Raw genomic sequence first — 26,293 nt, 5'->3', positions numbered from 1 at the left:
GACCCTGTGTTCATGGTTTTTCACTGGCAAGCCTCCTCATGGAGATAAGAACACAGAAGGGGCTGCTAACTGCGTAGGACAAAGGAGCCATAGAAGAATCTAAATATTGTTTTTGTCTCCAAAATATCTTCTCCAGAATATGTTTTCCTAAGTTGAAGTGAAATCCTGTATAAGTCCAATGGTGAGAGTGTAGAGAAAACAATCTCCACTTATTTAATTTGAAAAATGATCCTGCGGTCCTGGAAGGAACCTCCACCTTGGAAACTGAGCATGTGGTTTAGAGTTTTACCTTTCCTGTAACAAGATCCCTCACTTCTAGCAAGTCATGGGCTTCTTGGAGTCAGTCCTCTGAGAAACAGGATCATACTGTACCTAGCCAGTTATCAAGGATGCAGCAATTTTCATGTTGATGCTTACAAAATTATTTTTACACTTAATTAGTAAGATCCTTCAAGTTAAATTTTGGGTCTTTTTTTCCCTAAGCCAGAAATAACTGTAAGTTCACATTGAAACGTGTTAATAGCTGGGGTGACGTAATCTCAAAATAGTGATGTATGCCTTTTTAGACAAGCAGCATCTGCTCCATAATGTTTTTCTTTTGGCCTTTTTGGGAACAGTGTTTTAATTTTAAAGTCAGTGTTAGCAGGTACAGGTTGACAAATGGCTTATCCTGATAAATAGAAATAACTAACAAAATGAGCTTGGTTTCTCCATTGGTGCATTCATATCACTGAAAGATCTGTTTCTATCACTCAAGAGAATCCTTTATCTGTTATTTCCATTTATAGAATACCCATATTCCTCTCATTCACTCAGAATCTTTCAAGTCATGATTGTTCAATATTTACTTCAAGTATTGGCTGCATTTTGATTAATACATCACTCCTTAACTTTGGAGAGTTTCTTTTTTAAAACCCCATTTTTCCTTTAAGGGATAGGCTATTGAGTTATCACATTTTGACATAAAAGTAGGTAAATTTTTATGTGAATACCTTAGAAGTTTCTATTTGTATCCTAACTCATAAATGAAGATTGGCAAAGATAATTTTCCTGTTCTCAATACTGAGGAAAAGGGTCTTAATCTTTGGAAGCTGACTATTACAACCAGGCCTGGTGGTGCATGCCTGTTATTTTGGCACTCTGGGAGGCTGAGGCCGGAGGATCAAAACTGCAAGCAATTTAGAGATCTTGTGAAAGCTGGTCTCAAAATAATAAATAAGTGAATAAGGGTGTCTGAACCGGTACAGCCCCTGCACCCAATCCCAGGACCACGTGAAACAGAACAGAGAAATGGACTGACGCCCCCTGTATGTCTGGCTGTTTCTTCCACAGCCACACCCCTGAGCTCACTTAAAGCCCCGCGGGTGGACGCCGCACCAGTGGTCGAATCTCCTTATCAAAGAAGAGACTCCGACAGGTACTGTGGGCTCTGCGCTGCCTGGTTCAACAACCCTCTGATGGCCCAGCAGCATTATGATGGCAAGAAACACAAAAAGAATGCGGCCAGGGTGGCTCTGCTGGAACAACTGGGGACGAGCCTGGACATGGGGGAACTGCGAGGTGAGTGCCCTGCTCTGACTGTGTGCAGACCACCTCTGGGAAAGGCGTGCACTTTCACAAGTGGGATGATGATTGCTCTTGTTTCAATTATTAAGGAAAACATGAGATCTCTCCAAAAAAAAGGAAGGAAAAGAAAATAAGTAGCCAGCTAGTTTTAGCTTGAGTTTTATTATCAGTCCCCTTCTTTGCAGAGCGTTTGTTTCCGAAGTTTCGTTGGCTGTGTTGACCGTGCTGCATGGCAACATACGGTCACCACCTGCCTGATCCCTTCCTGGACAGGTCCTTCTAGCTGCTGCAGCATTTGAGTTTGCATGAGGCATAATCGAGGCCACTGAGCAGACTTGGAAACTGGAGGCTGACAGCTAGGCCTGTGGATATGTTAGGGAATTAGAACCAACTTGTGGGACTTAGAATATTCCATCATCAGCAACCAGTTAAGCCTATTTTGATCACCAAGTTGTTTTTGATCATCTTGAAATTAGCAGTGTAGATGTAAAACAAAATTGCATACTATGTTTTAAAACATAGTTGCAAAGAAAAATAATTGTGCACTTTATATTTTGTGTTACTCATCTAAGAGAAACCATGTGATATTTAAGCATGTTTGTCTGATTTATTTCACCTGACATTATTGTCTCAAGGTGCCTCAATTTTCATAATAGGCAGCAGGAAAATACATTTTGACAATGGGAAGGGGACCAAGAAATGAAGAGAGTGGGAGGGAGAGGATGGGGAGGGCAGCAAAAGGGTTGAGATGCGCTGCCTGCCTGTACCGGCTGTCCTCCAAGGATGTGCCGCGATGACTGCAAACGTGGGCTAATCAAACATTTCAAAAAGAGCAGCAGTTGTTCAAAGGATGCTGTCGATCCAGTACCTCAGATTTGGTACCTAATTGTGGGTTTTTCGGGGGACTGTCATTCATAATGGCTGTAGGTTACAAAGGACCACAATTACAAATCAGTTATGGGAATGCAACCCTGACTGTGTTTCACACACTGAACCTGTGAATCTTATTACACTGATCTGGCTGTGGATTCTAAGAGGGCTAATTATAACAGAAAATGACCTGGTATGTCTTTTGACTGTGTTAGGTGGATGAATGATTTTACTGCATGATTTGGGAGGAGAGACATGTCACTTCCAAATATATTGATTGCAAAAGATTTGAGCAAGGCAAAAGAGCTGGATTTAGAAATGTGTGTGGCATTCCGCGTGAGCAGAGTCATGAATGAGCCAGCAAAGGGCAAGCAGCAGATAACTCCGATCATCGAGGAAGAGTCCTATTCTACACGTGGACTCAACGGTCCAGGTCCAGGGCTGTGTGCAAGAGCATGATTAGAGACTGCTTTTTCCACAATAAGTAACAAAGAGCAAAAATAGAAAGCCCTTTATTTTTGGGTATGTTTTCTACCTATAGAAAACATACAGGTGTGACATTTTAGTATATCAAGTAGACTCGCTGTAGGAGGTGTTGAACCATTGATACTGTTGCTGTTTGGGGGGAATTTCTTACCTTCTCAGTCAATGTCTTGTTAAAGATACAAGACCAGTCTGCATAGCCCACAGCTGGCCCCCAACTCTGTAGCTTCTGACAGATAACAAGTTGGCTCAGCGACTCCTTCCAAGCAGAGCACTGAGGGAGAAAAACAGGGTTTTATTTATGCTTTGTGCAAGATATTATGACCTGAGGAAGAATTATTCCTACAGCACATGGTTCTTGTCTATTTTGAAATATCTGTGCTGCATTTTTTATGTACAACCACATCATAATGACTTGGGCATCTGAATTCTATAACTTTAAGCAGCTTGTCTTTTACACAGAAGACAAAAAGGCTGCTCTTTGACTTGATAACTCAATATGAATATGACTCAGTAGCACGTGGAATGTGATTAGCATTGAACACAGTGTCCTTGGATCCAGCCTTTCTCCCACTCCAGATGATGTCCTGAGACATTTCTACTGCATTATTAAATATTGCAGTGGCTTGAGGAATAAAGCAAGTATGGTAAGCTGAATCTTCTTAAGACACACACACATGCATGCATACATACACTCACACATACACACACGCATGCACACATGTGCACATGCATTTCTGGAATGCTTTTAGCATACAGTACATCAATTAAGAAAGTCCAAAGTGCTAGTCTGTGAATACAGGCATGTCCATAACTTTTAAAAGTTGCTGTCAGGTGATGGATGGAAAATGAAATGGCAGTGTCCTTCCAGGGGAAGTGTTCTCTTCCTTTCTCTTATGGCACTTTTCACATTTTTAAATATTCCAGTATTGAATCATTTTTATGCTTTGCATGATTTTGTGTATGTTTCCCTACTCTTCCCTCAGTAGGTGGTTGGCATCTTGAAAGCAAGTGTCTGTTTTGCTGATTGGCTTGAGGATTCAGCACTCCTAAATTAGTGGCAGGCATGTGGTAGATATTCAGAATTGCTAACTGAATAAACAGAAAGATAAAATCAACCTCAGACCATGTATATTCTTGTATCCTTAACATGGTGCTGTGGTGTGTGGTTCCAAGCATCCACTGACTGTAAACCCCTGACCATGCTAGGGGTTTACAGTGCTTGACCACTGAGCTATCTTTCCAGCCAACACATTGATTATTTCCAAAAGAATTCTGATTGAATATCTTTTACATAAATTTATGATTCTTTTCTTCTAATTTTGAAAAATATTGTATATTTTAAATACAGTAAAAGGCAGAACATTTAGAGTTATATTTTGATGAATTTAGACAGTGGAAACAGTAGTATAGTCATACTCATTAAAAAAAACTAAGTGATGATTCATAGCTGACTCTACAAGAACTTTAGGGAAGATGCAACACCAATGTTCCCCAAATTCTAGTGAAATTGTGGGAAAAGAAGTACTTCCAAACTCATTCCTGGAAACGAACTTCACTCTGATTCCAAAACCAGATAAGGATAAAAAAAAAAAAAAACAAAACACTACAGGTCAGTCTCTTTAATGAAAATATATGCAAAATTTCTCAGTAGAATAGTGGCAAATAGAATGAAACAAATCATCAAAAGACTCATACATCATGACCAGAGAGATTTCATCCTGGGTATACAGGGTTGGTCTGAATATACACATAAATAAATGTAATACATCATACAGACAGCAGCCAGGACAAAAATCCCACAATCATATCAATAGATGCACAAGAAACTTTGACAAAATCCAACATCTATTCTTGGTTAAAAACCCAGAAGAAAATAATTATAGAAGGATGTTACTTCAATCTGAAAAAGGCCATTTTTTTGACAAATCTATGGCCAACATGGTATTAATAGGGAAAAGGTGAAAGCCTTCTCTCTAAAGTCAGGAAGAAGACAGGATGCCCACCATCGCCATTTCTGTTTGATGTACCACTCAAAACATTAACCCGAACAATCAGGTAAGAGAAAGAAATAAATAAGTTATGGATACGGAAGGAAAATTTAAATTATTATTACTTGCAAATAACATTAACTTTTACATAGGAGATCCAAAAATCTTCACAAAAGGGTGCTACAATGAATAATTAAATTTAGCAGTGTAGCAGCATATAAAGTCAACACACAAAAGGTCATAGTGTTCCTGTACACCAGTAATGAACTGAGGAAGAAATTAGAACACAGGGGCTGGGGATTTAGCTTAGCGGCATAAGCACCTTCCTTGCAAGTGCACAGTCATGAGTTCGATCCCTGGTACCAATTAAAAAAAAAAAAAGAAATTAGAACACAGTAACATTTACAATGGTATCAAGAATAGTTAGATACTTAGGAATTAACTTACTCAAAGAAGTGAAAGGCCTCTGCAATGAAAACTATAGAACTGTCAAAAATAGGTCAAAAAGGATATCAAAACCAGTATTGTGGAAATGACCATGTTCTCAAAACTGATACAAAGATTTGATGTAATCTCAAGAAAAATATTGACAACATTCCTCATAAACTAGAGAGAATAATCCTAAAATTCAGTGCCACCGGAAGAGACCCAGAAGAACTCTCCTAGCTGAGCAAAACAGGAGGTGTAATGATACCAAACTTGAAGTTATTTTACAAAGCCACAGTGATAAAAATAGCACAGACACAAAAGCAGACATGTAGACCAGTGAAAGAGAATAAGGGGATGGAAAATTCTCAACATTGTCAGCACTTGATCTTTGACAAATGGGCCAGAAACACGATGGAGGAAAGACAGCCTCTTTAGCAAATAATGCTGGGGAAACTGGCCCTACACATGGAGAAGACAAAGTCAGACACATGTTTCTCACCATGTACTACACTAAAATTCAAATGGATCAAAGATCTACATACTGAAACAGAAATACGTAACCAACTAGAAGGTAAAGTAGGTAAAATTCTAGAGGTCATGGGCTTAGGCAAGGACTTCTGAGCAGAATCTCAAATGCATAAGAAATAATATCAAGAGTCAATAAATGAGATTATGAGGTATGTCAGACTGAAAAGCTTCTGCCCAGTAAGGGAAGAAAGAACCTTTACCAGCAAGGTGAAGAGACAACCTACTCTGTAGGCAAAGTGTTTAGCCAGCCATGCGTTGGACAGAGGATTAATTTCTGCAGTATATGAAGAACTAAAAAATTTAGACCTCTCAAAATGAAAGACTCAGTCCAAAGGAAGGCAACTAAAATAACTGGGCACTTCACAGAATCATAAATGCTAAGACCCACAAATACATAAAAATATGTTCAGCGTCATTGACCATTAAGAAGTGAAAATTCAAATGACACTGAGAGTCCATCTCCAAAAAGAGCAATCATCGTGAATAATAATAACAAATGCTGGATAAGCTGTGAGGGAGGGGGAAGGAAACTTTCTACTTGTTGGTAGGAATGTAAACCACTATGAAAATAAATACAGAGATTCCTCAAAACTAAGAATAGAAATTACATTTGACCCAAATATCCTTTAAGAGTTAAATAATTATATTGCAGTGATGCTTGCATACTAATATGTATGGCAGCACAATTCATAATAGCTGAATCTTGGAAGTGACCAGTATGTACATCAAGAATAATAAAGAAAATGTGGAACTCATAAACAATGGAATACTACTCTGCTGTAAAGGAAGGTAAATTTGAGTGATTTGTAGGAAAATGGATGCACCCTTAATGCATAAAATTAAGTGAAGTAAATCAGACTATGTTCTAAACACCAAATGATTTCACTCCTCTAGCATAAATAAAGAGCAACGTAAAAGTCAGATGAAAGGAAACTGGGAGATAAATCTCCTGCAAGTGGGAAGGGGCTGGAGAGATGGAGGGAGAGGGGAAAGGAGAGAAGGGGCTGTAACAAAGAATAAGATGGACATTTCTGGAGCACCCTCAGTGAAAGCAGACATTATGCACTGCCAGCGTGTACTAGTAAAAAAGCTACCTAAATTTTATCATGGAAAAAAAAGAAAGAAATTTCAGTTTGCCTCTCTGTTTGCATCTTGGCAACTTGTTTGGTGCTATTTTGAATATGGCTTCCAATGTCGTTCAAGTCTTTTTAGAAAGTTTTGTAGAGTGTGTGCTGAAGGTCTCTTGGTAAATATCTAGAAAGAGAATTGCTACATCATAAGCTGTGTAATTTTTCACAATAGAAGAAACAGCCATAGTCCAGTTTCTACATTATTTTATACTCCCTAAAACAACATATAAAAATTCTTTACATTTGCCATACTGCCTTTGGCAGCCTTTTAAACATTAGCTGTTTTAGCTAGTGGGGAAGGGATTTTGTGAAGCCTTTAAGAAAACTTTGGTACGCTTCTATCATGTTAGTAAATAGTAGATATGTTCCATATATTATGGATACATTTTATTAGATATACCCATTGTGAATATTTTCTCTTTATATGACATCTATTCATTTTGTAAGTCTTTTGATAAGCAGATGTTTAAAAATTATAGAAGTTGTTTTTTATTTTATAGTCATTGTTTTTTATGTGTCCTAAATTAAAAACAATCTTTGCTTCCAGCCATGATCAAAGATACTCTTGTGTGCTTTCTTCCACAAGTTTTATAGTTTTATATGTTAGATCTAGTATTATCATGTATCTCAGATTAAATTTTGTATAAGTTGTGGGGTAAAGGGTTAAATTAATTTTGTTTTTATACATTTATACAGATGTTACATAAATTCATTGAAAATATTTTGCCTTTTTCTCACTAATTGCCTTGGATTGTTTTTATTGAAAATGCATTCACTGTCTTGAATCTATTTTTGGCAATTTATTCTACCCCATGGGTCTTCTGAGTACTTTATACTAGTACCACACAATGTTGATTTTTTTTTAGCATTATGCATGCCTTGAAATACAGTAGAAGAAGTTCTCCAATGTTCTTAATCTTCTTAAGATTTTGGCTGTTCTAAATCCTTTATATTTCTGTATATGACTTAGAATCAGTTTATCATGCTATATATAGAATGTTGGCTGGCATGCTGAATGGGATTGAATTCAATCTGTTGGTCAATTGGGAGGAATTTAAATTCTTCAAGCTATTGAGTCTTCCAATCCATGAGCATCCCACATCTCTATATTTATGATTCTTTAAGTTCTGTTAGCAGTGTTTTGTAGTGTTCAGTGTGAAGGTTTTATATCACATTTATGGGCTTTATCCCCAAACATTTTAAATTAGACTAATGATGAGTTATATTTTTTGAAATTTTATTTCACCTATTTGTTACTGGTATATAGAAAATACAATTTATTTTTAAATGTTGACCTTGATTCTTGGAACTTATACATAATTTTCTGATCCTGGGAAGATGGTGGATTGAAAGGGAGCAGGGCAGAGAGCCTTTCTGAGAAAAACAACACAGATGTTAGAATTTAACACCATAGAGAAGACCAGATGAAAGGAAAGGGATTCTCATGACCCAGGAAGAAGCTGAGGAAAAAGAAAAAGAGAAAAAGAAAGAAAGAAAGAAAGAAAGAAAGAAAGAAAGAAAGAAAGAAAGAAAGAAAAAGAAAGAAAGAAAGGAAAAACATGGATGAAAGGCTGGAACCAGATTCATTCTCACTGGAGCTGCACCCTCACTATGCTGGGCACCTTGGAGTTAGATGACTCAAGGTCACGTTGAAGTCACAGTCATGCTGAAATTGGCAGTTGGTGAGCCCAAGGCCCTTGGCTGGAGGATACACTGCGCAGGAGATTGGAACCTGTGTGGAGAGCTGCACTGACCCATGATGAGTGCTTGGGATTAGGTCCTGCGGAGGGAGGTGACCAGCTGGGTGACATATTGGAGTTGGGCAGGACAAGCATGAACCCAGAACCTCAGTGGTGTCAGCTGGCCACGCCTGACCCAAAGCGTACTGGTGGGATCTGCATGGACTGGGTCTCGCCCCTGGCTGGGACCCAATAGCCAGGGAAAACTGTCCTAACCTGTGACATCCACATGGCACAGACTAATGTGGTGAAGGCACTTGCTGGTTGACTGGATCTGAGGAGAGAGGCCATTCCACATCGCCCCTCTATGCACCTCACAGGTCAACAGCAAACTGGAGAGGGCAGCAATGTCGAGTCAGCATGCTTCAGAAAAATTGTAAGCAATATGGAAAGGCCCTAAGACCTCCACCATCCACCTGTCTGAAAGAAACCAGAAACATGACAAGAGAAAGAAACAAGAAAAAGCCTCCAGCAGCTGACCCAGCCCTGGAAAATAAGTCCAGGCGAGGTAAATACAAAAGAGATTGAGGGCAGCAAACATGCAATATTGGACATGGCATCAGCCAACATAAAGAAATATCTGTGTGACATCATAGACGAATTTAAATCTGAAATTCTAATTCAAGTGAAGCAAGATATAAGAAGATTAATAAAAGAAGTGCTAAGCACCTCTCAAGAAGACACAGATGGGAGAATAGAGGAACCCAGAAAAAAGAGAGAAACCTTTGATGAAGAAGATAAACAAAATCTAGAATACATGAAACAGATTCAATGAGATTACCAAAAAATTAAAAACTCCATTGAATGCTAGCAAAATTCCTTGACAGAAACTAAAGTTAGACTTTCAAACTTGAAGATAGATTTGCAATGTGTGATCATAAAAGGAAAGATCTCTTAAAAGTAACAAGAAAATAGGAAGTAATAATACAAAGGCTAGATGACAGCAAGAGGATCTATAATTTAAGAATAAAAAATGTGAGTGAAGAAGCAGGGGTAAACACAAATGAAATACAAAGGCTATTCACAGCAATAATTAAGGAAAACTTGCCAAGCATAGGAAGAGGAAATAATATTCAGGTATATGAAGCACACAGAACTCCAGCCAGCTACAACCAAACAGATCTACACCCAGACATATAATAATCAAGATCCCAGAAATTCATCACATGCACAGAATACTAAAAGTGGTCAGAGAAGAGAAACAGATCACCTATAAAGGAAAACCCATCAAAATCACGACAGCTTCTCAACACAAACCATCAAATCAAGAGCTTAGAATGAAGTATTCCAAGTCCTGAAAGAAAATAATCTCCAACCTAGATTGATGTACCCTGAAAAATTGTCTCTAAAAATTAATGGAGAAACAAGATGTTTCCATGACAAAGAGGAACTGGGGAAGTTCATGACCAACCATCCAACCCTACAAAAAATACTGAAGGACATTCTAGAGAGAGAGAAAAAAATTAGCAGGATTCCAGGAGCAATGGCAGAGAGGCCTCAATGAATGGGACCTACATTGGAATGAAGGAGAAAAGTAGACAATCAACAGCAGAAAAATAGCATAGCAGAGATGAGGCAGAGAAGACTGGCTATAATCTAACATGGATGGCCTTGATCCACTAACAAAAAGAAACACAGGCAGAATAGATCAGGAGATAAGGTCCATTGAAATGCTCTGAATAGGAAATATAATCAACCTGAAAAAGGGTTAATGAACTGAAAGTCACAGATGAGAAAACAATGCTCTATGTGACAGGGAACCAGAGATAAATAAGGACAGCTCATCCAGCAGCTGCAGATAGGTTGGAAAGTCATGACACTATTGTACAGTGGAAAACTACTCAGCTATAAGGAAGGAAAACCTTGAAGCTTTAGTAGGTAAAGGAATACAGCTCAAGATCAAGCTCAGGGGTAAAAAGGTTCAGAACCACTTAGGAAGATAGCAAGTTGCCCCCCTAATCTAAAAACTAAAAGAGTTAGTGGGTCCCAAAATGTACAAAGCACCCTAAGAAGGGAAAGTGGAGGAATTGTCTAAAAAAGGAAGGCAGAGGACATTGTTAATCATGTATGAGGATTTAAAATCCATATTATTTTTATTGCTGTGTTTAATTTGATTTTATTCTGTTCCAGTCTATCTACTTTACTACATTTGAGGCCACAGACAGCTATCCCCAAATAGTGGGATATAATATGGTAACTATCCTTAATTTGTTATTAACTTAAACTGAAGCCCTGTATTACTTGCACTGTCTTACTATGACTGATCTTATTTGAATCTAGTTTGTTAGATCGCTGTTTTGTCTTGACTGATTTTATATGAATCTGATACACTTGATAGTATCAAGTCTGAAAGTAGAGGCCATTACTCTGAAGATGACAAGATGCAATAGAATACCCATTCTGGTTTGATTATTAACTGCTTTTGAAAGTCCTATAATGTCTCCAAAGTTTTGTTTTTGTTAATATTGCTATGTAGTGCTATGTTCACTTATACTATGTCTTATGATCTAGACAATTCTATTGAAAATAACAAGAGACATCATAGTAACTTCTGTAGATCACCTAGCATTGTGGTTTTATATGTTTTTTTTCATTTTGTGTTTTTCCAGTAATTTGTTTTGTTGTCTTGTTTTGAATTGTTTTTCCCTCTAATACAGGAAGGATAGATATACATGTAGAGACTCATGCATGCATAGAACTTATAAACAGTTTATGAGAATTCATTATATAATGCATGATGTAATAGAACAGATATTTTGAAGAAAAAGAGACACTATGATACCCAGTGCTAATTCCACAGAGTCACTATATAAAATCCAGCAATACTATTATTCTTTGTTCAGAGTGATTTTAGTCTGTTTTGTTTTGTTTAATTTCAACATACATGAAGATATAGACAGCTCTTTTGAAGAGAACAAGAGACATTGTGGTAGCCATGGTCGACTCCCTTATCGTCTGATCTTGAAGACCTAAAATACCTCCATTATCCTGTTCTGATCAGTGTAATACCATTTTGTTCAGTATGTGTGTGTGTGAAGATATGGACAACTATTTAGAAGAAAACAAGAGACAATATGATAGATAGTGAAGATCTCTGGTGGGCTTGCTTTGAAATCTGTGTTTCTTAAATTGTTTTCTTATAATCTGTTTTGTCCTGTTTTGTTTTGTTTAACTTTACCCTCTTTAAAATAAAAATAAAATAAGATAAAAAATAGTTTTCCTCATACTTATTTGAATATAATTTAAATATAGTACAAATAACTTTCACCCTTTGTTTAGTCATTGGAAACACAGAGCCATGTTATTATTGCCCCCCTCCCCCCGTTTCGTCCCAAGTGGTAGTTCAAGTTTAAAAAGAAAGGTCATTCCCATAGACTAAAACATAAATACGGAAAAGGATTGGCCTAAATATTTATTAATATGAATAGTCTGTTGTCTACGCAGTTTGACTGCTACAGTCAGAAAACAGATGATATTTATTTCTTCTAAATTTTAATTCAATGAGAAAAAACTTGTCTCTTTCAGTTCATGTAGTCTAATGTAAAACATGAAAGTGACTGTCGGATTGTGGAATTCTATGACTCAGTGTCGTAAAGCACCTCGGAGCTTGTTTTTGTTGCCATCAGAAAGCACAGAGAGAAGGCAGCTTCTCCTTTGAAACAGTGGCTGTGTAAATTGTGATGTGGGGAGGAGCTGCAGACAGCATGCACATCCTGCAGGTTTTTATAATTTATTCTTTTAGAAACTTTAGAATGGAGAAATGCACAGTTACTTCAGTGCTTCCCAGGAAACTCTTCTCTTCTGTTGCAATTCTAATTTGAAGACACAGAGCAAAGGAATCCATTTGAAAATTTAATAACGGTGACAAGAATCGAAAGATGAAGCGTGCGGGAAGGAATGTTAAATACGGTGGAAAATTCTCCTTCTTTCTGCAGAGCAGGATTCTGAGGCGCAGAGCTGGGAAATGACGGTTTGTTCCTAAGCCGGGGTTAGATCCATGTTTGCTGGCGGCAAGCACACCCAGTTTGAGGGACCCATCATTGATTAGCTGGAGCTCTGCATAGTTACATGCGTTTAGAAACACTTGAGTTTGGGACACTTATTGTATATTTTGAGAGACAGTTTTCAAACGTCCTTTGAACTCAGGTGTAGAATGGGGAAGAACTGACTGCTACAAAGCATGTTGCTATAACCCTGGGATGCCTCAGATTACGCTGCCATCACCATGGGTACGCATGTGTCTCTGCAGCTCGTGTTCTTCAGTCTTTGGGCAAGATGCCTACAGGGGAAGAGCTGGGTCAAATGGAATTTCTAGTTTTAGTTTCTTGAGGAAACTCCACACTGATTTCCAGAGTGGTTATGCTAGTTTACAATCTTACCAACAATGTGTTACCTTAAAGTAAAATTAAAAACAAAGAATGGGCAGTCAACTCTTAGTTCCCAGGAAACGGATTAGTCGCAAAGTTAATGATAGCTACCTTTCAGGAAGGCATTTTCTCCATAATCCTAACTCTGTATGAGCCTGATGAGTACAGCAGTGCAGAGTAACCCTACTTGTTCTCTGAGAAGAGCCATATGCTCCTGGAGTTCGTCGCCTCCTTGGTGATGCAGCTGCTGCCTGCTAGTAGAAATCAGCATCAATTTCCAGGGATACAAGCAACGTATCCACGTTTTCAAATCAGAAAATTTGATTTGACCACGGCAGACCATGGGAGCGAGAGATGTTTACTTTGTGAGTTATTTCTGCTGTGCGTTTTGAGGAAAAACAGTGAGTTGCAGCCTGGTATTTGTTTTGCTCACACAGGCTTGGCCTTCGCTTTATGTCTCACGCAGCGCCCCCACCTTAGTTCCCAGGTCACCTGAGACAGCACCGGGGCTGCAGATCTCCCATTTTGAGGAGGGACAGTCTTAGCAAAAGTATGTGCAGCTTCCAAGCAGCCATTACCCCAGAACTCGGTGGTTTAAAATCACAATGAGTGGGAGATGGTGCCATGGAGGAACTGGGGAGGCCCTTGGCTGGGTGACTGTGGCTTGAAGCTTCTCAAAACCTCACAGTGGAGATGCCAGGCAGGGCAACGTCTCCTGCCATTCTGAGAGCCGGTGAGTGGTGTCAGGCGCTGGGGCTGGGGAGAGCAGGACTGCAGGGAGCAGTTAGAGGACTTTTCAGGTGGAAACTATGCCCTGTTCATGATGGTGGCCAATGGGCCATATTCCTCAGCACCAGCTGCATCAGTGAGGGGAGGGGGATGGAGTGAGGGTGTGGCTTCTTCACCTGACCAGCTATGCACGTGTGGCAGCCTCTGCTTCTCCTCAGGTCTCCACCAGAGCTGGGAATGTGGCTGTGGCAATGGCTTCCTCAGGGATGCTGACCTTTGCTGACGCTGGAAGTCATGCAGTGTCACTTCCACTTTCTTACAGCTTAGTCACGAGGCTCAGTGAAGTTCCAAAGGCTGGAGTGCGGGAACTGAACTTCACGTCCCTAAAGAAAGGCTGTGAAAGCACAGGGTTTGTTTTTAAACCAGTGCCATCAGCCAGGGCTCACCTGCGTGGTGCTGGCTCACACTCTTGTAGGCTACAGCTGAAACTATCACATCCACAGTGGGGCTGTCCATGCAAAAAAACACGAGAGTGCAGAGTTTCATGCTTTAAGGAACTCAAAATCTAACAGATGTTTCTGCCCGTTCTGAGAACAAACCAACAGAAAATACTGGTTTCTCTGAGTTCCTCTGCTCAAGTCTGGTGCCTGGTCTGATGGACATTAAGGACAGATTTGATGGGCACAGAGTCTTTCCCATCTTGAGAATCTCTTCAGCTTGGTCAACAGCTCCTCCTTCTTACCACTGGTGTCCTCTTTGAACCTGCTCATCTTGATATGCTTCAGGGACCCCAAAAGTTTGGAGAATCAAATTCACTGGGGTGAGCAGCATGACTGGAACAGAAATACTGATCAGATGATGTGAGGGTCACGTTTTTAGAAGCAGAAGCTTTTTCTATGTCACTCTGCCTCCTTGCTGACACATTCCTTAGTTCACTCACCCGTCGTTCTACTAACATTCCTGAACTCCAAGCACATGGCAGACAAAATACATTAAACACACTGTAGCAAGCCAGAGAAGGGTCCTATTTCGAGAAAATGACAGGAAATAAACATTTTTAAGCCTGATAAAGTAGTACTGGAGAGAGAGAGAGAGAGAGAGAGAGAGAGAGAGAGAGAGAGAGACTTGATAATGCGGTAAGAAGGTTTCCTTCCATGGGTGGTTAGCAACACTGCAGAGACGCTGGTAGCTGACATGGTGACCTGAAGGCCTGGAAAGACCCAGGCGTGAGCCCTGCTCCTCCCACCCAGGCATGCCAGCAGCACACAGGGCCTCATGTGGTTACAGAGGACCTGGGCATCTGGGACAAATGCCAGCTGCAGGGACTCAAGCACATAAGAAGGGTTTTGTGACTCTGGAGACGGATGGTGTCCCATGTAGTAGGTCCTAATCTGTCGTGACAAGAAGTCTGGCTTCTCTCCCAGGCGCATGCAGACACTTGTCGCATTCAGTGCTCTGTATTTCCTGTCTGTCGTGGAATGGTTGGCTTCTCCTGCTCTGTCTCTGTCCAGGAGAGGGACCTGCTGCTGCCATGCACCCTCTGTCCCTTCCTTGTTCAGCACACACCAGGAGCAGGGCTGTGGGCAGCGCTATCGTTTCTGATAACAGGTCCAGCATTGTTCCGGGTTGCTTTGGTGCAGTAAGGAGCTGGACTTTCTTTGCTGACAGAGGGTAGGGACAATAGATACAGCTTATGTGGTGAGAGACACTCAGAGGTAGGCCAGCAGGGGCCTTCAGGCCTTTGGAGAGGTGTGCTTGGAGAGCTTTCTGGGGCCCAGGACCATCCTCTCTCTTTTCCCTCCCAGCTATGAGTTAAATGGCCCTAGTCTGCCATGTTAACTGCCACGGTCTCCCCCTGCCCGTCCACAGTGGCGCCCCTCAGTCACAGTCTGAAGCTTCCAAGCTACACAGCCTTTGCCTCTTTACACCTTGACCTCCCCTGACATTTGCTGCAGTAATGGAGAGCTGACCAGCTCCAGTGTGATCTCGGCAGGATTTGGCACAGAAGCGGCTCCGCGATTTACCTTCTCCTGTCCTCTGTGAATGCTGTGGGAGGCCTCCTCTGAAGAATGGATAGTTCTGGACTGCGCTCCTGTCAGCTCTGTTCGCTTACTTTAGTCCTGGCTTTGTCTGACATCTCTTGAGAGGAGGCCCACATTGCTGACTTCCTTGGTCACACACCATGTCTGAAGCATTGCGTTGTCTGTAGATGTCCTGTTCAGTCCCCTGGCTGCTGAGCGGCTGAAGAACCACAACCTGTAGACTCCAGTTCCTACAGTGCAGCCAGAAATATGGGTCTCAGATGGGGTACTAAACGTCTCTCAGTGCTGAATACTTGACAGGGATTTTTTATTATTTATTATGTACTCTGATTATACGTAATGACAACAAAGGTATTAGTTTATTCTTTATACCATTATTTGCTTCTTTCTTTGTTTCTTTCTTTCTTTCTTTCTTTCTTTCTTTCTTTTTTTTTTTTTTTTTGAGGCAGTGTTTCACTATACAGGTCAAGCTGTCCTTAAACTCACTATGTAGCCAGGCTGGCCTCAAACTTGCAACAATCCTCCTGCCTCAGCCTCCCGAGTGCTGGGATTATAGGCATACACCCCCACACCTGGTCTATATTATTGTTTTCAATATCTGAAAGCTGTATGTATTTATCCATTTAGGAATCAACAGAAAATAGGATCTTGAAACAAATATGGTAATTATAGAACACATTCCTAAATTGAATTGTGGGGGAAGAGGCCAGAAGAAAATATGCAGCGTGGATTCCACCTTGTGATTTTGGCATTATTCTGTTCCGTGTGTTTTGACACCTCAGCTGTTGCATGGAGACACACTCTGAACTTCAGAGCCCACAGTTTGGGTTAGGTAATTAATCTGCTTAAATAGATCATGCTTCTGTCATATTCTTAGGGTGAGAACAGGGTGGGAAAGTAGCATTATACAAATAAACTTTCTTTCTTTCTTCCTTTATTCCCTCTCTCACTTTCCTTTCCTTTCCTTTCTTTTCCTTTCTGTGCAAACACACTAAATTCTTGCTATGTGAAAGGAATACATTGGTGCCTCAGTTCACAAATTTAATTCTCTCCATGATTCTGGATGCAAACCAAATTGGACAAGAACCAAATCGATAACAAGGTCAGCATTGAACCTAACCATTGAAGAATTTGATTCTGTTTTTGTCTAAATTGTTTCACGCCCAGAGTCATGAAAAGAATGAAGTTCGTGACCAAAGTCCACCGTAATGGCTTGTCTGTCACTCATTTTCTAATCTGAAATGCTTCAGATTCCCAGTAGGAAAGGAGAAGAGCTCATATACTTATTGAAACAAACATTACAAAATGTGAAAAGAAAAAAAAAAAGGAGCTTGTCAGGCAGCCTTCCAGCAACAAGTCTTTCAGAATGGGGAGAATGGAGGCAAATTTATTTCTGATACTGCTGGGTTGGCATCCGCGCCGTGGAGCACGGGGAGCCTGGGGCCGAAGCTGCTGAGAGCAGAGATGAGCATGAATCAGACCTGGGGGGGGGACGGAGGGAGCAAGATTCGCAGCCACGGCCACTGGGAGCGGAGGCCGGAGGTCAGGTGAGGTCAGGGGAGGCTGGGAATGCAGACCAGAACCACAGCATGTCTGGCCTCGTGCGTAAGACAAAGCTGAGCTTCATCTCCCAGCCCGACACGCTCCTGGGTAGGAGGCGACTGTTCTCGTGTGTTCTGTAGGATTGCTCAGCCAGGGAGCCTGTGGTGGATGGGAGCGGGAGATCCTGAAGGCCAGGAAACCAGGTACCACCGATGTTTCACCCTGAGGCCTCGGAAGGTGCTGGGATGGAGCGGGGAGGGCAGGAGCGGTGCCACTCTGTGCCCAGTTCAGCGTCTTCTCCCTCAGCTAGATGAAAAGGAGCCAGGCCATTGGAATTCTCAAAGACACCTTGGCGAGGCCTTGGGAGTGCTAATAGGAAAAATATAAATTTAATGGGTAAGATGAGTAATAACTTAGATTTCTGTTCTGTCTCAAATCCTACAAGAAGTCTAGCTGATGAACATTCACAGGGGTCTATTTACATCCTGTAAGGCAATTCTTTCTCCAGCTGGGACAGGTTTTTGCCTATTATTGTTATTAATGGTGCTAATAAATGGAATGCTATCTAAAAAAGGCTGGTTAACTCTTCATCATCGCTGACTAGGCTCCAAAGGAAGGAGAGTGGCTTTTAAAATGGAATCATCTTCGCACGGTCCCCCCAGTGCACCATCACACGCAAGCTCAATAAATGCGACATTAGAAACCTGCCTGGATTTTAATTTCAGTGGTGTCTACGACACTGGAAACTCCACAAATCTGACAGGGAAAGCCATGTCGCTCTGCTGTGAGTCACTAACCAGGCAGCTGACAAAGACAACAACAAAATACGACGTCTGCTAACCATCACTCGCCATCCTCACTGCTGATTTTTACTGTACCGAGAAAGCTGACACCGTCCTGTGAAGCCACTAAGTGCCTCCTTTTCCATCTTCAGCGCTCTTAGGCCTTGCTTGGTGTTGACTGAAGATCTCTGCTGTTTAGTTTAAGCTCAAGAACTAGGGCCGCAGGAGCTCAGCAGTGTTTTCATAAGGTTCTGGGAAGACCAAGCCATTACGGCAGCTTTAAGTTGCTGTGGGCTTTGTTAGTGACACAGACTCACTGAACCAGACAAGGACGCCTGAGAAGTTGCAAAAGTAGCCTCTCCTTTAATAAACAGGAAACTATTTTGTTTTTAAAATTACATTATTTTGTTTCTTAACTGCATACCATAAAAGGAATTTTAAATTTATTTATTTTAAAGCTGCCACAAATGGACCTAGTTTTCTTTGGTAGATGGGATTCTGTACTATCAGCTAGAATTGAGATTTAAAATGTAAAAATCCTACGTCAGATTTACTGAAAGTAGACACACCGATCTGCCTCCCACATGTAGTAGAGATCTTGCTAAACCCTGAAATGTAAAGAAGACACTCTCTGTCTTTTCCAGGGAATTGTGGTCTCTTTGGCAAATGAAATAGTGTGATACTCTTTTTACCTAAAGATCTCTGGTATATATTGTGTATGTTAGACTTAGAAATATTGAATACAAATGAGCACAAGCGCATCCCATTTTACTCTTAATCTGTTTTTCAAATACTGACTGCTGTTAATAGCATTCTCACATGACTGCTCTTCCTTCTCCCAAAATGGGGACTTCATAGCTGAGTTTGAGGTAAGGGAGAAACAGCAGGCATCTTGGTCAATTTTCTCTGGAACCTTTGTAAGGTTACAAAAGTATTACCAAACAGGGGAAAATTCCAATCCTGTGGGTGCTTTGCCATGTTATAATCACTTGAAAAGAAGTTTATATACAACAATCATCTGTTAGTCACTACTGGTGGCGAGGTGAGCGAGAAACTGACTCCCTACCGCAGGTTGACTCCAGCGGAGGTTTTTCTGGGCTCAGGCAGTCCTGTAAGAGCAGGGCGCGGTGGCAACTGCAGCCGCACATTCCCCTCTCGGATGGGATTGGTGAAAAGTGCCTGGCCTGAGTGACGCTGCTGGCGGACTCCCTAGGCTGGCCTAACCCAGATCCCAGAGCCTGACGGTGGCCCAGAGGGGCGACTGACTCCCGCGTAGGCTGCCTCCTCCGCAACTCCCTGGGGCGCAGCGGTGAGCGGGAACAACTAGCCAGCGCAATTTGATCAAGCTGTGGCTGGCAGGCAGGGAAGCCGGGCCTCCTGTGTAAGATTGCATTTTATAAGGAACAGAAAATATGGGGAAGGGAAGCAACAAAAAAGGCTCCTCGGCCCCCAATCCTGAGAATCAGGCAATAGTGGACACCGCACCAATATACATTAAGCGCCATTTAGAGAGCCTCATAGACCAATTCAGGAATGAAGTTATCAATGACCTGAAGCTAGAAGTATGCAGAATAGTTAGAGAAATGCTAAGCACCACCCAGGAAAAAGCAGATGGTGGAATGGAAGAACAGAAAAAGAGGGGAGAATTGTTTGATGGAGAAAACAGAGAAAGCATAGAGTATGTGAAGCAGGTTCAAAGGGACTACCAAGAAACTAAGAAGTCTATCCAAGACTGGCATAACAGCTTGAAAGAAACTAAGGACAGACTATCTGAATTGGAGGGCAGACTTGAAACATGGGAGAATGAAATGAAAAGCTTCTTAAAAATAACAAAGAAACACACAGCAATAATACAAAGACAAGAAGATGATAAGAGGAGCCATAACTTAAGGATTAAGAACATAAAAGAAGAAGTAGGGACACAAACAAGTGAACTACAAAAGCTACTCACAGAAATAATCCAGGAGAATTTTCCTAATTTAGCAAAAGGTTAAGATACTCAAATGTATGAGGCATACAGGACCCCAGCTACCTACAACCCTAACCGAGAAACACCCAGGCATATAATAATAAAAATTCCAGAAATTCAATACAAGAACAGAATATTAAAAGCTGTAAGAGACAAGAAACAGATCACTTACAAGGGAACACCCATCAGAATTACAGCAGATTTCTCTTCACAAACCATCAAATCACGAAGAGCATGGGGAGAAATAATTCAAGCTTTGAAAGATAATAATCTCCAGCCAAGATTGAGATATCCTGCACAACTGTCCCTGGAAATTGATGGAAAAACGAGGTGCTTCCAGGATAAAGAGGAACTGGGGGAATTTGCAACCACCAATTCAACCCTACAGAAAGTATTGCAGGATATTCTAAAAAAAGAAAAATACAAAGAACCCAGAAATAGTGGCGGGGAGGCCACAACGAATGGAGCAGAGAACAAAATGAAGAAGACAAACTGACAGCTACTGACAGAAAAAGAGCTCAACAGAAATGAGACAGAGAAGATTGGATGATAGGAACAGCTTTTTTTGGAGAAAATGACATCTTAATAGGTAATGCTGACTTAGTACCATCTTGTTTTGAAGTCTCATCTAGCTTTTGTTCTTCTGTCTCCAATGGTCTAAACAGGTTGTATCTTATTGGATTTTGTTATGTACGATAGTATAAGCAAAAACCTTTTAAAGACAAGGAGATTATACAGAGACCATTGTTCATTTTCTGTTAGTTGATTCTAAATACTCTATAATGCTGTCATTCTCTTAAATGGTTTTACATTGTTTTGATATACTTAATGCTACAGTATATGAAGTTGTACTCAAGGACTTCAGGGAGGGAGTCAATATGGTAACTATTTTTGGGTCAGGATTATCTGGTGGTGAAACACTATTCTGCTTAAATGGTTATGTTTTGATCTGCCCTGTTTCGCTGTTATGCCCTCTTTTTTCTCAATCTCCACTCCATTATTTACTTTTTTATTTTTATCCATTTAATTAAAGGGAAAATATAGCAGGATATAATATAGTAACCCACTTTGACTTTCTATTATCTCGATTTGAAGCCCTGTATTACTCTCACCATCTTGTTTTTGACTGAGGTTCCTCTATTCTGTTTTGCTGGATAGTATCAGGTTCGAAAGTTTAGGCATCAGCTGAGAAGATAATGAGATTCATTATAACGCCCATTCTCGTTGACTTTTATCTACTTTTGAAGACCTACAATATCTCCAATGTTTTGGTTTTGTCGGTTTTATTCTTTACGGTTTTGTTCAATTGTATTACAACTAATGATATAGGCAATTCTATTAGAAATAGCGGGAGGCATTATGGTAACCATTGTTGATCACCTTGTATTATGTTTTTATATTATCTATTATGTCCACCCTTTTGACTTGACCGATTCTGTTCTGTTATGTCACATTTGGTTTTACTCTCTTCCAAAAAAGCAATAAGAACCGTGGGAGCAATGAAACCCAAAATGTGTAATAGTCACTGTACAAAAGAGAGGAAAAGAAAGTGCTCTAAACTATATAACTGCATGTATATTTAAATGTATAAGATAGAAAATGATATCACAGAGTTTTATTGGATCATTGAACAGAACTGTTTGCAGTATCATTGTTGGAATGTCCACTCTACAAGCTTTAATTTTGTGACTTGAACAATTAATTCTAAGATGGCAATATGTAATCCATTAACTAGTGATTTCCTACTGTGCATTTTTTTATTCTGTAAATCTGTATAACTTGTACCCCTTCACTGTTTTTTTTTCTTTCTTTTCTTTTCTCCTTAAAAAAAAAAAAAAAAAAAAAAAAAAAACAATTGCTAATTAGGAGACTACATGTAATGTTATAGACACCATAGTCATTGTGGGGCTGCAGTGGTGAGTAAGGCCTGGCCCTAATCTTCAGCAAATTTCTAAGCTGCTGATAAATATGAAGATGTTTATATTTTAAAAGATTACTCCAAGCCCCCAAATGATTTGTAATCTTTATTGTACAAAATAAGAAAATTTCTTCTAAGATCTGAGAATATCCATTTTAACTTAAATATAGACAGAAATATAACTATTTGTAAAATATGGAAGCTGCTGATATGCTGCCAACATATAGAGACCCCATCCCAGTCCTCATCTCGTGGAACCCATGGTGAGAACAAGGACAGTAAGATTTTTACAGTTAAGGGGAGCCACAGAGTCCTAAACTGAGCCAGGATGAAAGTTCGAGGGCCACCCCGGATCTTGTTAATTTGTGACGCAGGGAGGAGCTTGAAGATGACTGATGCTAGAAAGGCGGGAAGCACGTGAGTGCTGTGAGCTGGGTTAGAAGGTGGCCCGAGGTCACCTCTGCAGTGTGCAGAGGAAGGAGATGCAGCAAGAGGAATCTGCATGCCACAGCTGAGGTACCTGCAGTGTGTGAGTGCTGCAGCTTGGTGCGGAAACTTCTCTGCCCTGGGAAGTCATAGCCTCTTATCTAGGGCTCTTATCTGGAGCCCTGGAAAGGTGACGTGCATCCTCCCTGCCTGGCTCAGCCGTGTTTTGGGAGAATCACTACAGGTGGGGAAGCAAAGACTGTTGCCTAGCTTCAAAATTACACATTGGCCCCTCAGGCAGCCTTATTTACATTGTTTAGAGACAATTGAAGGGATAAAAAAATGGCCCAGCCAGTTCTGCACATATCAGTACATGGAGTTTGGGCCAGAATGGAGATAACCACTCTTTCTTCTGAGAGAGTCCTGCAGGTGGTCCTCCACACCCAATGGAAATGCTATTTACCAAAACAGATCTTTTATTTGAAAGGTGGATATGATGCCTACATTATCTGTGTTCTTAGACCTGAATTAAGAACAAAATTAAGTAATAACTTGAATTTGGAGTGTATTTTTACAAACTATGACAGATAATGATAAATTTACTGAAATAGCTACGGGACCAGTGAAGTGGTAGCTTTTCACAGACACCAGCTGGCGAACTGTTAAAATGCATTATCACAATTTTCTGTTTTGTAAATATAAATAAGAGTCTTGATTTCTTTTGCGCTTATGCATGAAAGAACAGCATCTATTTCTCAGTATAAACTCTTCTAGGGAGGGCTATGACTTTTCAAAGTGACAGTGAATCAGCAGGATTCCATGTAGTGGAATCATAAACCCTAGATTTGAGTCTTAACTATGTTACTCAGTAGCTATGAAATTTCTGAGTGACTTTACCTCTCTGGGCCTCAGTTTCCTCTATACAAAATAAAGTTGTGCTACGTGATCCACGAGCAACTTGGAGGACTGCTCTCCAGCTAGGTTCTGTGTTGGTCAGTGTGGCCCATGGGAATATTTTATTGTGAGTCCGTGTGCCTGCGCATAACTGCTCTCACGGCGTAGGATTTAGAGTGTCCAAGCTTAAGTTTCAATAAATGGGCTCTATCTCATCAGAAAGAATCTTACTTGTTCCCTTGATATTTTTTTTTTAACTATACTCTGGGGGCAATTGCAAAGATTCAAGGCAGGTTATTCGACAACAACAAAAGCTTTATCTTCCTGTTTGGCTTGGGTCTGGGTAAACAATATCTTAACTTGTAGTCCAAAGGAAACCAACAAACATGGAATTCTGGGGGCCGTCAGCTTGCTTCCCTTACATCTGAGGTTTGCCCTTCATTCCCGGGGTGGAGTCTCGCTTGCTTCTTTATACTCACCCCCACATCTTGTTCCATCCCCACCCTCAGTGTAAGCGCTCTTCTGTGTCGCCCCATTTCGCCTATTGGATGTGAGAGTGCCCCAGTGGACTCAGAGGTCCCTGGCCTCTGCGTCAGGCACACACATTCACATGCACACACATAGGACTGTTGATCACATATGAGTCCTAATTGCCATTTATTTCCTCCGGTGTGGTTACCCTGGGAATGGAGTTCACCATTGCTGTAACCTGACTTTAGAGATTCATGTCGCCTACTGACAGAGTAACACCTATCAGACCAGCCCTCCTACTAATAACCTCTGTACACTTTGGAAGAATATAAAAGTCATCCATTTGTAGGCAGTGAAGAGTAATCAAAAACAGACAGAAGCCGGAGGGACAGAAGCCGTGGGAGGAAATAGCACTGAGTGAGTTTCCCAGTTTTTATGACTCCGGTCTGCCCCCAGCTGACTGCATGTAACTCATGAAAGTCAGCGGAAGAACCACAGGAGGCAGTTCTGAGGGAGCACAGCGGAGTTAATTAACTCTACATCAGCGTACATGCATGTGAAGAAAATTGGTCTGTGAAAAATTGACCTATACTTAAGAAAGAAAGCAATGAATGGAGATGACCCAGAAAGTAGCTATTATAGTTGTGCTTAAGGATATAGAGGAAAATATATTCATGAGATAAAAAATAGAAAACCAATCAGAGGAACTCAGAGTGTAGCTCAGTGAGAGAAGGCTTGCCTAGAATGAGCAGGGCTTGGATTTAACTCTCAGCACTGGAAAGAAAAGAAGTGAATTTAAAATTATGAAATTAGATTGATAGAAATCATGTGCAAATTAAAACAACACTGAGAGTCTACCTCACCCCAGGAAGAATGGCCATCAGCAACAGATCACAGAATAACAAATGCTGGTGAGGTTGTGGAGAGAAGAAATCCTTCTTACTGTTAGGAATGCAAACTGGGACAACCACGAAGGAAATCAGCATGGAGATGCCTTACCAAGCCCAAAGTGGAGCGTCCCAGCTAGTCCTGCTGTTGGTGTCTTCCCGAATGAGTTAAAGACTTCATATTACAGTAATGCATGCATACCCATGTTTATAACAGAACAACCCATAGCTAAATCTTGGAAGCGGCCTGTATGTCCATCAATAGTTGAATGAACGAAGAAAATATATTTACACAGAACGGAATACTACTGTACTGTACAGGAAGATAAACTGGAATCATTTGTAGGAAAATGGATGCACTTGGACTCCATGATGTTAAGTGAGATAAGTCAAATACACAAGCCTAAATATTATGTTTTCTCATATATTGGAACCCAAAAAATAAACAAAGAGTGACATAAAGACAGATAATAAGAAGCAAGGAGATAGAGCTTTCTCCGATGGAAGGAGATCACGACAGGGAGGGAGAGGAAGAAGGGAACAGATAAGGAATGAATTGTACTAGTAAAAAAGAAGTTGCACCATCTCCAGAAAAACGTTTTAAAATGTAAAACATAGTAGCATTTGGGACAATCGCAAAAACATCGTATGTGAGAGAAGTGAACATAGATGCTTGGGAAGCACATGAACCCGAAGTATGATAAATATAAAGAAAAGCCATACCTAGGATCATCACATACTTTATGGTCCAACAGCTGATTACCAAGAGAGAGCAAATCTGGAAAGGTACCAGAGAAACATCACATATTATATAACCAGCCAGCAGTATCAGTTACAGCCAATTTATTATCAAAAATAGAAAACCCAGAAATGAGTGAAGCTCTTTGATTTCTGGGGGCACTGCCCACCATTGAAAATGTTCTCTAAAGAGATGTTCTCTAAAAAAGATGTTCTCTCGAAAAAATGTTCTCGAAAAAAGATGTAATAAAGACATTTTTAAAAAAAAAAATTAAGTGGTTCGTTGCCAGCAGGTCTATACTACAAGAAGTGCAAAGGAAGTCCAGAAACAGCGAGTGGAAAAATCAGATCATGAAAAAGACATGAAAGTCAGCAGGCATAATAAGTAAATGTGTATTGGAACAAGAAGGCTATTTTTCTTAATTTCTTTAAAATTCATATGATTCCTTTCTGTGACTTAAAAAAAATGAGATATAATTTATGCACCATAAAATTTGCCATCTTAAAGTATAAAGTTCAGTAATTTTTTAAGTATATTGGCGAAGTTATGTCACCCATTATGCAACTGAACAAAATCAATTTTAGAGTATTTTTGCAACCCTAATAAAGTCATGTGCCGTTAATAATTATTCCCTACCAATTATTCCGACTCAGTCCCTGGCAACCACTCAGTTCTTATCAGACACATGATTTGCAGTTTTGGTCTGTTCTTTGTCTGTGTCTTTGTTGTATAAACACAATTAGAGCTCTCTGGCCTTTTCATCTGTGTTGTGCTCTGTGCGTCAATCATTT

The 26,293-nt window shown here is 40.4% G+C and overlaps 1 protein-coding gene across 3 annotated transcripts in view; it reads left to right on the top strand.

Moving 5' to 3' along the window:
* The window catches only part of Zmat4 (zinc finger matrin-type 4), a 379,004-nt gene that overhangs the window by 232,468 nt on the left and 120,243 nt on the right, over positions 1 to 26,293 (top strand). For all 3 annotated transcript variants that reach the window (XM_063239857.1, XM_063239858.1, XM_063239856.1), the window contains exon 5: positions 1,333 to 1,560. In XM_063239857.1, coding sequence (XP_063095927.1) covers positions 1,333 to 1,560 — 228 coding nt within the window. The remainder of the gene's footprint in view (positions 1 to 1,332; positions 1,561 to 26,293) is intronic.

This window comes from Cavia porcellus, unplaced genomic scaffold, assembly GCF_034190915.1.
Source record: "Cavia porcellus strain 051 isolate PalLab524CR breed Dunkin Hartley unplaced genomic scaffold, mCavPor4.1 scaffold_29, whole genome shotgun sequence".
Lineage (NCBI taxonomy): Eukaryota > Metazoa > Chordata > Mammalia > Rodentia > Caviidae > Cavia > Cavia porcellus.
This window is presented reverse-complemented; position numbering and strand designations above follow the sequence as displayed.